The sequence below is a fragment of the Anastrepha ludens genome, chromosome 4 (genome assembly GCF_028408465.1).
Source record: "Anastrepha ludens isolate Willacy chromosome 4, idAnaLude1.1, whole genome shotgun sequence".
Taxonomy (NCBI): domain Eukaryota; kingdom Metazoa; phylum Arthropoda; class Insecta; order Diptera; family Tephritidae; genus Anastrepha; species Anastrepha ludens.
The window spans coordinates 29,139,679-29,154,161 of NC_071500.1; the positions used below are offsets into that span (position 1 = coordinate 29,139,679).

The 14,483-nt window shown below is 33.9% G+C and overlaps 1 protein-coding gene across 1 annotated transcript in view; it reads left to right on the forward strand.

Annotated features, from left to right (window-relative positions):
- Positions 1–14,483, forward strand: part of LOC128861391 (neuropeptides capa receptor) — a 151,063-nt gene that overhangs the window by 56,001 nt on the left and 80,579 nt on the right. Inside the window, exon 3 of the mRNA XM_054099510.1 lies at positions 1,497–1,647. Within this exon, the coding sequence (XP_053955485.1) occupies positions 1,497–1,647 (151 nt within the window). The remainder of the gene's footprint in view (positions 1–1,496; positions 1,648–14,483) is intronic.

The window sequence follows — 14,483 nt, forward strand, 5'->3', positions numbered from 1 at the left end:
AAGTTCTTCCGTTAAAAAATCCTTGTGAAATTGGTATTATTATTTCCGCATGCAATGCAATTTGGAAAGTTTCTTCTGAGAAATTGATACGAATACTTCATTTTATCGGAGGAAAGCATAAACTAAACATAAATAATTAAAGCGTATTATTAAATTGTTTTAAAAGAAAAATATAAGGAAAATGGGTACAGGGTCCGGCAATCGAAGTGTAGCCATACATTTAGTTTGGAAAATTACTTTTATTCAAACTAAAAAAACACAAAATGAAGAATCAATTAACTTTGCTCGATATGGCCACCAAGGAATCGCAAGCTGCCCGAATGTGACTTGCAGGTATTTTGGCCCACTCGCGGACAATGGTTTTTCTCAGCGCCTCGAGACTGGTGTATATTTTCCTTCGGACCTTGCTCTCCCAAATGGTCCAAAGAGAATAATCCATCGGATTCACATCTGGTGAATTTGAGAGCCATTGCTCCATGAAAACGATTGGAGAGCGCCCATCTGTGGTTACAGCGCCTCAAACCTGTGACGAGTGCTGCCTCCTGGTGACCAATCGATGACTCAAATTCTCTAATGAACAGTCGGTCAAATAAACCTTATCGTTTTGGGAGTTCACGAATTGCTCAGTTTGAAAAATGTTCTCCTCCGAAAATACAATGTTCGAAAGTTGACTGCTTCTGGGCTAGCGAAGCAACTCCTTCGCTCCCTCAAGTCTGACTGGTTGCTGTTTTAGGGTGAGATCATGTGCCTTTTAGATCCCGTAAGGCTTGAATTTGAGATCATTTTTCAGTATGCGGCGGATGCTACGGTCAGATATTTTCAGTTCTTTCGCCATTTGATTGGTACTTCGTCGGGGATTTCGCTCAAGTCGTTTCTTCTATTTTTGAACCATTTCACGAGACGTTGCAGTCTTTTGATGACCACCTCCATGACGTTTCGCGAATGCTTTCATTGTAACGGGTAATTGTGCGATAAACAGAAACTTTATTTACTTTAAGGTGCTCGAGCTCACGAACAATCGCTGGCTGTGGTTTTCCAGCCAAATATAATGCAATCACACTATTATGTTTCAAATCCATTATTGAATGAAAGTAAATTTTATATCTGTACTTATTAAAAAGAAACGAATTTCTTTACATATTCTTATTGAAAAGATGAGATTGAACGCCCACCAAGTGCATCCTCCGCCACATCACTTACGTATTAAACCACGCATTTGTACAATCAAAAGCTCGTAATGAAACTTAAAAAAAGTTGTGAATTCGATATTGGATTTGTTTTTAAAACTACTTAAATCGAATCGTCCAAATTAAAGGACGATTGCTAGGATTTACTACAGCAATGGAGTTCAGCTCGTTTTAAATATCGCTTTTTATTGAGTCCTTTCGTAATATAGCACATAACAGGGCTGCACAATTTTTTCAATTTTTTATACATACATATGCATGTATACTCTTGTAAGTACTCAGTCTCACTTTCTCTTATTTCATTTTCAGCTCACAATAATTTTCGGTGTCATTTTTATTACCGGAATGCTGGGGAATATTTTGGTGTGCGTTGTTATTATACGCCATCGCACTATGCACACAGCCACAAACTATTATCTATTCAGTCTGGCAGTGTCGGATTTAATTTATCTACTCTTTGGTAAGTGAAGCTTTCAATTTTTTCATATTTCAATTAATTGTGTAAGAGTGAAGCGGAAAAATATAAAATAAATTGAAATTTTACTTTAACTTTAGCGCAATTTATTTTAAATATATCAAAGTGATGTTAACGTGAATGATGACTTAATGAATGCTAGCAACTTGCGCAGAAATATTTAGCCAAATAATTTTAAGACTGAATATGCATTTCTTCTGTGTAGGTGTAAGCAATAGTCGTTATTTATATAAACTATCCCTTTATTGGAAAAAATCGTTCACCAGATATGTGAAACAAATTCTTCGTAGAAATTGATTAATGTACCCTACAACTTCCTTAGCTCTAGAGCTCTTACAGAGATCGTGATGTAGAGCTTTGCACTTTGGAGACACATGAGACCTCATAATTTAATGAAAAACACTTTACTCGCGTGCCCGGAAAGTTTTTGTGCGTTATGCTTTGTGTTCTTTGAATTTCACTAATCAAATTACAATTCCATCCTATAAAAGTCGATGCTTACTAATTAATCTAAAAAGGCTAGATATTCGAAGGAGTATTCTCTCCACCCATTTTGCTTTTCGATTTGATAAGTGCGGCAATTAACTCCTCATCGCTACTCGAGAAAATTAATTTCAATATTCCTCAGCGAAATTTATGGAGATATGATATTTTCTGATTAGGAGTGTTTAGAATTAATTCTGCTTCCAATGCTCCTACAGGGTGGGCCATATAGCGTTTGCTTTTTGAACCACTTAACTTTTTGAGAAAGGTAACACAAATGACATGTCAAATATGTCCATAATTTACTTAAAGGTTTGACATTTACGAAATGGGACGATATATGCTTGAACAAAATTGGGAAATATTGAAAACCTATTTCCAAAGTGGTGAGTCTTCTTCTTCTTCCGCGGTTACAGTAAATGGCGAGCGTTACCGTGACATGCTCAACGAATTTTTGTTTCCAAAAATTTAAGAGGATGACATGGACGACATTTGGTTTCAACAGGACGGTGCAACTTGTCACACTGCCAAAGTTACACTCGAACTTTTGGCTACCGTTTTTGAACTCCGATATCAATTGGCCGCTTCGGAGCTGTGATTTATGCTGTGATTGTGGGGAGCCGTTAAGGACAAATGCTATGCGAACCATTCAGAGACGATTGATGCTTTAAAACACGAAATCGAAGTTGCCATTCCTGAAATTGGAGCCCAAACAATCGAAAATGTGCTTAAAAATTGGGTTGATCGAATGGTCATTTGACTAGTTTTTTTTATAGCCGATTCAAAAAGCAAATTTTACATGGGCCACCCTATATTTGTAGAATTCTGAGATAATCTATTTCGCTTTCAAATCATATTGCCCTAGATTTTCGTTCAACAAAGAACCACTTCAAATTGTTATAAATGCATTGTTGAACTAAATTCTTAGTATTACGTAAAAATCTTCCTCTGTAAATTATAAGAAATATTACCTTTGTTTTCATTCATTACAATGAAACTAGTAAATTATAATTTTAATTTATTTTTTATTAAATTATTTTGCATTAAGCTGTTTTTCATAGCCTGTAAGAAATATTGTATTTTTAAGACTACCAATTGAATTAATAAATAAATCATAGCAATCGGTGGAAATTTCAAGGGATCGACGTTTGTGGCCCGTTTTAGTGAAGAGAAGTCAATTGAAAGTAAAACCAAAACGAAAGTGGTGCAGAAAATTGGGTTACCTAATTACGTACGCATTTATGTAAACTGTTTATGCAAATATTGAAACAAATAAACAACAGCAGCACAACATGCTAATGAAACAATAAATAATAAAATTAGCATAGCATAATAACAGGACTTGTAACTTTAGGCAGTAGACAGTGGAGGCTGCTCAAGACAGTAGATATTGTGGCAACATCCATTCATTCACCAACATTCTACTAATCAACACACACGTCATTTACAACAAAAATACACCAAGTTTAGCAGAAGAAATATAATCCCACATGGTAACGAGTGTACGACTAAAGGTGCGGGCGGGAGCAATTAGACACCTACACTCATATATTTGCGCCTTCTTCCTGCTAAATGTGAACTGACGTACTCGTACACTCAATTCCATTCACGTGTGCACATACAATACATTCACACATGTAATACAAATAATGGCTTACAAAAGTGGCATATTATTCGTAGAGTACACCGCTGCGACTTGTACTTGTTGTTGTTTCGGTATTTATGCTAATTGTTTCTATTTTTGAATAATCTGAATTTCACTGAATTTAGAATGGTAAATTTGCTCTGACAGCAATTTGCACCTTTGCATTATGTAAATTGAAAGTTATATTAATTTAAATGTAAATTGAAAATAATAAACAGAAATAAAGAACTCATATTGAGTTTTAAGAACACATGCATATGAAACGAGATGCCATTGGGGACTAGGGTTTCTCATTTCCCGCCACATAATGATTCCCGGGAAACGAGAATATTTCGAAAATATTCCCGGGATTCCCGGGAAAATCGAGTTTTTATATTTACTAATTAAAATAAATTTATTAATTTAAAAACAATTAAAAAATTCATTTTCACATATTTTATTCATATTCACAAAACAAAAAAATTCATATTTATTCAAATTCATAAAACAAAAAAAAAAGTTATTTATTAGAAGAGTTTTTAAAATGAGTTCTGAGACAAACTAGCGCATTAACTGAATTGTCGTTGAGTCTTGTCCTAATTTTGGTGACAAAAAGGCCAGCAGTCGAAAATACTCTTTCACTTTCCACTGAAGTTGGTTTAATGCAAAGAAGAGCATCTAAGAGCATTTTCAAATTTTTGGTTAACTTTCCACTAGCTTCAAATAAATTAAATTCTTTTAATATAGTCTTATATTCTGTATCTCCAGTACTTTGTTTTTTGGCGCTCATACTATTTATAGCACTTTCAAGCTTTCGTTTCAAAACATTCGCGGGCATTTCTGCTTCTATATTGTTTTCCGTTTCGGAAATCAATACGCTTTCTTCATTTTCAAGTACAGTGGTGTCTTCAAGGATATTAACTGGGAATAGGCGGTGTAACAATTCTTTAGATAATTTAACCATTTCAGACTTCGACGACATTTCAAAAAACATATCATCTTGATTGGAGTACAATAAACTTGAATTATTTAGGTACTTTACCAATGAAATTAAAATTTTGGATCTTCGAGTTGTCATACGGAATTTAAAATTTTGTAATAATTCTCGAGATATTGAATTATCTAACGCATTTAACGTTTATATTAGGAACGATAGTATTCCCTCACTCTTTATTAAATCCATATCACGTCGACATAATGCATCGGACGCTAATTTTACTGGACGTAAACAAGTAATTAATGTGCTTACAATTTGGAACAGCTGATCTTCCTTTTCAAGTAGATGTGTAGCATTAACTTCGCATAGACTTTTTTTAATCGGAATTCTTATTTGCTCAAATCTTTCCAACATATCTAATAAGCTATTCCACCTTGTCGTACAGTCTAATGATAGGTTTAATTCTTTACCATATTCTAATTTGACATTTTGCTGAAGAATTGTGTTACGTACTGGCGATTTTCTGAAAAATGATGCTATCTTGCGGATTTGTTTTATTGCATCCTGGATATGAGGTTTTAGATCTTTGAATTTAAGGTCACTTATATTTGTATCATGTTCATATGACATCCCTTCAAATGTTGTATTTTCGTTTTTGTCAAGACAATCATAATTATCAATGTCGCTATCATCATCTGAATCTAATAATTGGTCTACTTGGTGCTGCTGATTTTTTTGCAATAATAATTCTGTCTTAGTAGAACCAAAAAGGGTATCCAGAACAGCCAAATGAATCCCATGTGTGTAGCATTGTAAATGGAAGGCAGGAGCTAACTTTCCAAATTTCACCATAACGGCTGCTCCATCAGTTATGATTGCAATAATATCTGTAGATAAATTCAAGTTAAATTCCTTTAACCGCTCATTAACTAAATCTAATGTTTTTTCAGCTCCACAACTTCCTTCAATTCTTATTAATCCCAAATTTTCAAATATCCCACCATTGGACATAACATTGATATTCATGTATCTACGATTACGGCTGCTTGTCCACTCATCTACAGTTAAGCAAAATTTTTGATTTGCATTTAGAATAGTTGAAAATCTATATTTAAGTTTTGATTTAACTTCGGCATAATAGTTGAATATAAGATTCATTATGTGTGAAGGATTTTTAGGAAGAAAATATCCTTTCGCACAAATAGATTCACGAATGAACGTACTTTTCGAAATAACATTGATGGAAATTCCATCTACAGCTGCTAGTTTTGCAAGAATTTCTTCCAATGATTGTTTCTTTACATATTTTAAAATGGAATTTTGATTTCCTGAAATTGATTTATCAGATTTGTCCGGCGATGAAGTACTTGGAGCGTCGAATTTATTGTTCTTGGTAACCAAATCTATTCCATGTTGGATTTGCATATGACGATTTATTCCACTTGTGGAACCTCCCTTTCTCATAATCACTTGATTACATTTATTGCATTTTGCTTTGTCCTTATTAGTAGAATCAATGGTAAAATAAAATCTCCAATTTCTTTCTGACGACATTCGTATTTTTTAATAACCCTTTAATTTTAATATTTAAAATATCAGTGGAATAATAACTAATTGGTATTAAAATTCAATTAAACTTACTTTAATTCACAAAGAAATCTTTTAACCACTTTTAATATATAACTTTTTAAAATATAAAAAGTAAAGACACCCAAACGCTATGACTTTTCAAATATTTGTGTTGCACAGCTGTATAATCACGAAAACAAGAAAGTCAATGCTTGCTTAGCTTACTTTGTTTTTGAATATTTTTAAATAAAAAAAGTTATTTGAATTTTTCATTTTAAATGATAATAAATGTTAAATAATCCCGGGAATTTACGTTTTTTTTCGGGAAATCGGGAATAGATATTTTTGCGGATTACGCGGGATATCGTGAACGGGAAATCCCGGGAGAGAAACCCTATTGAGGACCTTCAGATTCATTTTTTTATATAAAGCCTTACACCTAAAAATGTTCTAATATTATTATCGGGAAGTTTGTAACACATGGGTTGAAAATTCCCGAGGCTAACACATCGATGCCACTAATTTTATTGCATTCACCTCTTCTCAGTTTGTACTAACCTTAAACAGACAGCTCTTAAAATCTCATGGTATTCTATTCATTAGTTCGTGAGTTATTGTGCTGAGAGTGGCGCTACTTTTATTATTTTCAAAACAATGAATCAAAAAGATATTCGAGCTTTAATTTTACACTGCTTCTTGGTGGGGAAAAGTATCGTTCAAGCCAAGCAATGGCTTCAAAAGTGTTGTGTGTTATGGGGACTCCGCCCCGCCAGAAACAACAATGAAACGATGGTTTGCTGACTTCAAAAGTGATCGTAGAGACACTGTTACACAACGCAGTAGACGTCCAAATGAGACGGTAACGCCAGAAAACATAAAAAATCCTTAAAATCATTTGAATGATCGGAAAGTGAAAAGCGTGAGTTAGATGACATCGTAAAGATATCAAAAGAATGAGTTTGGAAGTGGGTGTCACGCTCGCTCACTGTTAATCAAAAACCAAAAGGGGTTCAAGATTCAAAACAATGGCAAATATACATGAATTGAACTTTGAATTGCACCCACATCCAACCTATTTGCCAGATTTGGCTCCCAGTGACTACTGGCTGTTCGCAGATTTAAAAACAACTCTTGCCGGTAAAAAATTTCCCTCCAATGAAGAGGTTATCGGCGAAACTGAGGCATATTTCGAGGCAAAAGATAAATCGTTCTACAAAAGTGGCATTGAAATGTTAGACCGGCGCTGGAATGCTTGCATTGTTCTTGACGAAAATTACATTGACGAATAAAGCTAATTTAGGAAAACAAACCTATTTTCTTTGTTAGCTTCGTGACTTTTTAGCCCATGTGTTTAAGTGCTTGATTTTCATAAACCTGAAAGTTTTTATGTATTCTGCAACTCAAAATGAACTTCTAAGCAGAACTATAAATTATTACTTATAACTGTATAACTTTTCTTGGCAACTTCGAGAACATTTGAGCAGGTCTATAACAAAGTTGAATAAATCAAATTTAAAATTTTTTTGTATTTTTGTCTAATTTTAATTTTAAATACACCCAACTCTCTATTTTTCGCGATAATTTTTTACACGATTTTGAAATAACACGGCTCACTAATAATTTTTTTTACACGAAATTTTTGTTCTTGAACGAATCTCAAAAAACAAAAAAAATGCCTTATTATATAAAAAGTTTTGGTGTAGGATTAAGGGGTTATATACAGTTAGAAGGCCGAAAAAAGCTAATTTTAAAGAATGTTTTCCGAGAAAACTTTTAAATTTATTGATCTAAAACTTTGTACATATATTATGTTATCTTTTAACTGTGTTTTAAGACTAAGTATTAGTAAAAATATTTATTTGGAAAGGAGCTACAGCTGAGCTCCGGGAGCTCATCTCAAAAAAATACTTTTTGCAGTGACCAGGAGTATCTCTGAGTTGGATCCTCTGAAAAAACCAAACAGATTTCGTTAAAGTAATGTAATGCGGCCGCCGTAGCCGAATGGCACCAACCATTCGGAATTCACAGAGAGAACGTTGGTTCGAATCTCGGTGAAACACCAAAATTAAGAAAAACATTTTTCTATTAGCGGTCGCCCCTCGGCAGGCAATGGCAAACCTCCGAGTGCATTTCTGCCATGAAAAAGCTCCTCATAAACTGAAACTGTAGGTCCCTCCATTTGTGGAACAACATCAAGACGCACACCACAAATAGGAGGAGGAGCTCGGCCAAACACCTAACAGAAGTGTACGCCCCAATTATTTATTTTTTTTTTTTATTCTCAAATATATGTACATTAAGGAAATAAAATAGAAAAACTGATTTTTTGAAAATTCTTACTGTATATGTAAAACCCCTTAAGTAAAGATGCTTGCATACATACATACATACATAAATTCCTTCAAAAGGGATGCAATAAGCACATTTTAGAACTAACCAAGTTCGACTGTGCATTAAAATTTCAACGTAATCTGTAGGTTGCGTGTAACATAGCTGGATAACAAGTGTTGTACAAGGTGGCCCAAAATTAAGCAACAATTGTGTTTTTGAATACCTTTTTTACTATATAAAAAAATGTATATTTTGCCGGGTAGACATCTTTAGTCTGTTTGCTTAGCATGACAGTCTTGGGTGGACCGCTACTTTCTATTTTAACCTTAACGAGCTCTATTTCTTGTCTGTTTGTATCCTGCAGCCGTCTAGTTAACAAGTGTCAAAATTGATTAACGTACGACGCCATTTGCAAAAGTTATAAATGGCATCCAAAAAAAGCTATTGTAAGTGTTAAAAAATCAGAAGATAGAATGAAGAATAGAATGAATAAATGGGGATCATACTTTAAAAAATTATACAAAAATGACAGCACAATGATACCGAGCGCGCCATTCTATGATTATGTATCTATGTATGTAGAGATGTAAATATAATTTCTAAGAAGGTTGAACTTGCAATAAAAATGCTCAAGAATAAAAAAGCCCCTGGTCTTGACGGTATTGCAAATGAAATGCTTAAATATGGTGGAGAGTATCTTCATCAAGAGTTTGCACATCTTTTTAACATATCATTGAGAAATGAAAAAATACCACAGAAGAGGAAATCCAGCGTTATGAAACCAATTTTTAAAATAGGCAAGAAAGATGATCCACATAATTATCGGGATATAACCCTGCTAAGCTCAGTTAAAAAGCTTTTCAATAAGATTTTGTTGTCGCAACTCCGTTCTTACTTACAAGAACAAGAGGAGCAGTAAGGCGTTCATCAAAACAGGTCTACAAAACAATTGTAAGGCCGATATTGACTTATGTAACAAAAGCTCGTCCAGAAAACTTGAAAACGAAACAATTGCTGCTTACTACTGAAATGGGTGCCCTTAGGGCTATAGCTGGAAAAATTTGACTATACCACATAAGAAACGAGGAGATACCAACACAGACAGGAGTGACCGATATTGTAAAATTCGTAAGAGCCAGAAGACGAGCATGGAACGAACATGTGACACAAGCCCCTAGAAATCGGTTGAAAAAAAATAGCTAGAGATGGGATACCAGCAGGAAGAAGACGACCAGGAAGACCACCAAAACGATGGCCAGGAAATTGAATATCTACCTCAACAGAAAATTAATCACAACAATGATTTGAGATTTATGCATTAAATTGTACAGGAATGTACAACAATTGTGATTTCTCTAAATATTAAATTGTATCAATGCACGAGTATAATCGACGTAAACTTTGCATAAATATGTATGTATGTATTCTAATTTTTGTGTAAAGAAAAAGTTGCAAAGCCTATAATAAAAGATTTAGAAGAAAAAAATAAATCTTCTGATGGGGTGATTAATTTTGCACCCCTTCTAGATTCACACTATATACATTCTGCTACCTCAAGAATATTTTTCATTAGAGCTGTGCCGTTGCCAACAAATCTATAGCGTCTCAAATGGTTTTTCTATCTTATCATACTAAGCTTCTACAATTCTACGTTTTTTTATTCACTTTTCTTTCTTTACATATTTTTTCTTACCTGATCCCATTGGTCCTCTTAATGTACTTAAGTGACTTCTGCACTTAAGTCATTTAAATACAACAATTGTGCGTTCAAAGACTATGCCTTGCTTGTGTCTAGAGTATTATATAAAAAATAATTAAATAAACAAAATATTCTGCCACAAAAGCTTTCATCATCTCAATTTCCAGTTTTCACTCTCATAATGATTTCAAGGCAGCAGATAACTTTTCGCTATTTGTGTAAAATTTTCTCTGAACTAGCCGTGAGCCAACTGTAAAAGAACAGCTGTTGCAAAGAGAAAGAAGAAATATACTTTTCTGGCCGTGACGTAAAACTTTTCACATCTTGTTTTTTCGCCGTCAAATCAATTAAAATGTAAAGAAGGAAAGTAAATTCTTAGTTCTGGCATTGACAATTTTGAAATTCATAAACAGGGGAAATGAACGGAACTGTAATATGTAAAATCTGTATTTGTAGAAATAAAGAGATAATAAAATATATGCATGTAGCTGTAGTAAAAGGAAAAACAAGCTCAATTAAATAGAACAGAAAAGCAAGGGAAAACAAACTACGCTTTGAGCACAAAAGAGCGCTCACAACTTACAGAGATTTTACTTCTTCGTTCTCCATTCAACGGAAACTTCATTTTAATTCTTATTCATTCTGCTTGAAACTTTAGCATTCAAAATACCAAATTGCAAAACAAAATACATGTAATATTGTTGTTGATCTAGTAACAACACCTTGTATGAACTCCATTTTATAAGATTGGGAGATGAGAAACTCTAATGATATGAGAAAACGAACTGTAATTGAGATATACATACATATATATGTATATAGATGTGAAATCGTTCCAACTGCTGAATCAACTCTTTTTTTAATAAATAGTAAGAAGCTATTCACAACAAAAATGCATGATTAATTTTATGCCACCTAGTAAAGAGTGATCAATTTAGAGGTACCGGATTTCAAATTGAAATAAAACAATGAGAATTCAAATTGATCTTTATTATTTTTTTTTTGTAGAACCATTCATGACATTTATGTTTTGAAAATAATTCCTTTTCAATCTTGGCCGAATGGCTCATTCGAAGCTAATTTATCCACAAAGCATTTACACCTTACATGCTCCCACAAATTTCAAAGGTGTGATATCACACGATCCAGACGGGCAATCCACTTGACCGATACGAAAGATAAATTGCGCACCGAAACGACGACACAGTAAATTCGGGCTGTATGACAAGTAGTGCCGTCTTGTTGGAACCAAATATTGTGGAGGTCGCGGGCTTAAATTTTCGGTATCAAAAAGTCTTTTATCATAGCGCGTTATCATCCGCCATTAACTGTTACATTGGCGCTAGCTTCGTCTTTGAAGAAATTCTTCCAGCCCATCGGCCGCACCAAACGGTTGTTTTTAATGGATGTGATGGCTGTTCTTAAATGGCTTCGGGTGGCTCTTCAACCCAAATACGGCAAGGTTGCTTATTCACGTAGCCATTAAGCTAAAAATGACCTCATCACTGAACAAAATCCGCATCTTCGGACAGTTTTTTAAGAGCCCAAAGAGACCATTTGGATGATTGGCCGGCATCAAATCTTAGACTAGCTATGTATATTTTATACGCTTTATAAACAAGATCTTAGCGTATAATCGGCCAAGTAGTGCCAAAAGATAGGCGAAGTTGGTGAAATCGGTGCTGAATCTATTCTTCCGGGTCTTCGGTAAAACTCTCATTTACAGCCTCAATATTATCTTCTCTTCGGCCTGTACGTGGTCTGACAGGTCGAGTATCATTCAGTATTTTAAATTTTGCCGATGGTTTGCCGAATAGTGCGTTGGGTAAAAGGGTTATGTACACCATAAGTTGGCCTGAGCGAGCGCTGAACACTTTTCACAGAGCGTCTGTTTTCGTAATAGAATTGTACGATTTGTAAACGTTGTTGGTTCGTAAGTCTATTCCTGATGAAATGTCAATGAATACTTAAAAAAATTATGTATTTTGCTTGAATTATGTCTTTTTTAGTTTTGAGTCACGCGTGATCTGACCAAAAAACGCTATTGAAAAAATGTCTTCCAATCTGATAATCAGTTACATAAAAAAAAAGATCTACTTCAGTGTGAAATTTCAACTACATATTAGAAAAATGCGGCTTGAATGCAGATTTCTTGAAAAAAATTTCTCCGCTTAAGCACACGCAACTTATTGCACTAAAAACTAGGCTTAAAACTATAAAATCATGTATTTTATACATATATTCCCCACACTATTACTCTTATTGATAGACTGTACATACATACATATTTTCTGTGCTTTCTTTTATCCGAATTTAACCTGCCGTACTTATTTTGTCGTGAACTAAAATAAAAATTATTTTGAGTTGTGAAACGCTTGAGACTTTTTTTGTCTAGATGTGTGTACTCGAGTTTCCGTCTGCATACTTTCATGCATATTTGTGTATATATGTATGTGTGTACAAAAGGTTACCTAAGTGCTCACGTGCTGATGTGAGATTTATTCGCAACGTGGCGCAAAACGCAAACGAAAAACGCAATTTAAGAGATGTAAACAAATCATTAAATTCAGCGAAAAGCTAGCAAAGAAGCATGCACAATACAAATAAATAAATATGTACACATGTGTGTGCGATTCTACAAGCAGCAACAATAACGGCTGCAACGGTTACACTCATAAAAGCAAATGGTAGCAAATGTGGCCGTAAGCCGGCGGATAAGAGAAATAAATGCAGACTAAGCGTCGGTTTTCAATGGCTGCATTCACATATTCACATTTACATACGTACGCACATATATAAATCATACAAATATTTATTTTTATACCCGCGCACTTGTGCACTTGTGTTCACACAACTGTTGGATGTAACAGCACAAAAGAATCGATATACATATGTAAGCAAATACATACATATATAGCCGTGCATACGAGTATACATATATGCAAATGCTAGGCAAATATTAAAAAAAGGCTGTGCTAGTCATGATTTGACAATTAACAAAGGGCGCTCGGGCGCTCCGGATATCGATAACAAAACTTTAAATGCGTTTTCTCAAAACTATATTTTTTAAACTGGTGATCAGTGTAACTTAAAAACCGCTTGGAAGATTTCAATAAATTTTATACTGCTTTTGAAAAACGTAAAAAACTCGTGCCTGGTAGAAGGATTTTTTCTTTTTAATTTCGATTTTTTTAAACAACTAATTGTCGGTTTGTTTCTCGAAAATCTGAAAAATGTTTTCTGAGGCCGCCATACAGTTAATTTTGAGAAAAAAAAACTTCGATCAGACACCAGGTTATCTATTAATAAAACTAATTTCTCTTGTCCGATTGATTTAAGATGAATCTCTAAGAACTTGTGATGATCACCGCAAGGAACCTCTGGAGAAACGGGCTCCACACAAACAGCGTTAACTTTTACAATTATTAATTTTTTTTCGAAATTTTGGTAAAGTCAAGTCGAAACAAGCTGTATTAATGCAATGTTTTTATTTATGTAAAATAAAGCAATTGACTAGCAAAAAAAGTATTGAAAATCGTGATTCTTTTGAGCCTCTGACTACCCCTAACCCTTTAATAAAACTCACCCAAACTTGGGGCGTTCTGCATTGAATTGTTCTGATTTCAATATTTTATAACTTCGGAATGGTTGAATCTACTTTTAAAAGTATGAAGTACTCAATTCAGTGATTTTTTTATGAAAAAAAATATATAATATAATACAATTTATAAATTACTTGGAAGCTTTCCAATTAAAAAAATCCCTAACTTACAATAATTTTTCAACTCAGACATAAATTGGGACAGTAATGAAAATATGGAAATGAAGGAAAATTGATGAATTAATAGTGTATGCACTAATTAATGCTCCCAGACGTCGTTGCATGATTTTTGCTAAGTTTTATTGACATCTGTTCGCATATTTTTCCACACTGTTCCCTGTCCAGCGGACAGATATCTGTAAAATTTCGAAAAAAAATTTTTTTTTCATAAAATGTTAATATAAGAATATGTCAAAAAAAATTTAGAACGTAAATTTAAGTATTTTTTGTATTCCGTGACGACTCTATTCTTTGCGTTCGAGCGCTGGGAGAGGTATAGTTGCGTTGTATTCAAACTTTAGACGCGTTTTTCTCAAAACTAATATATATTTTTCGAATTGGCGTACACGATAACTCG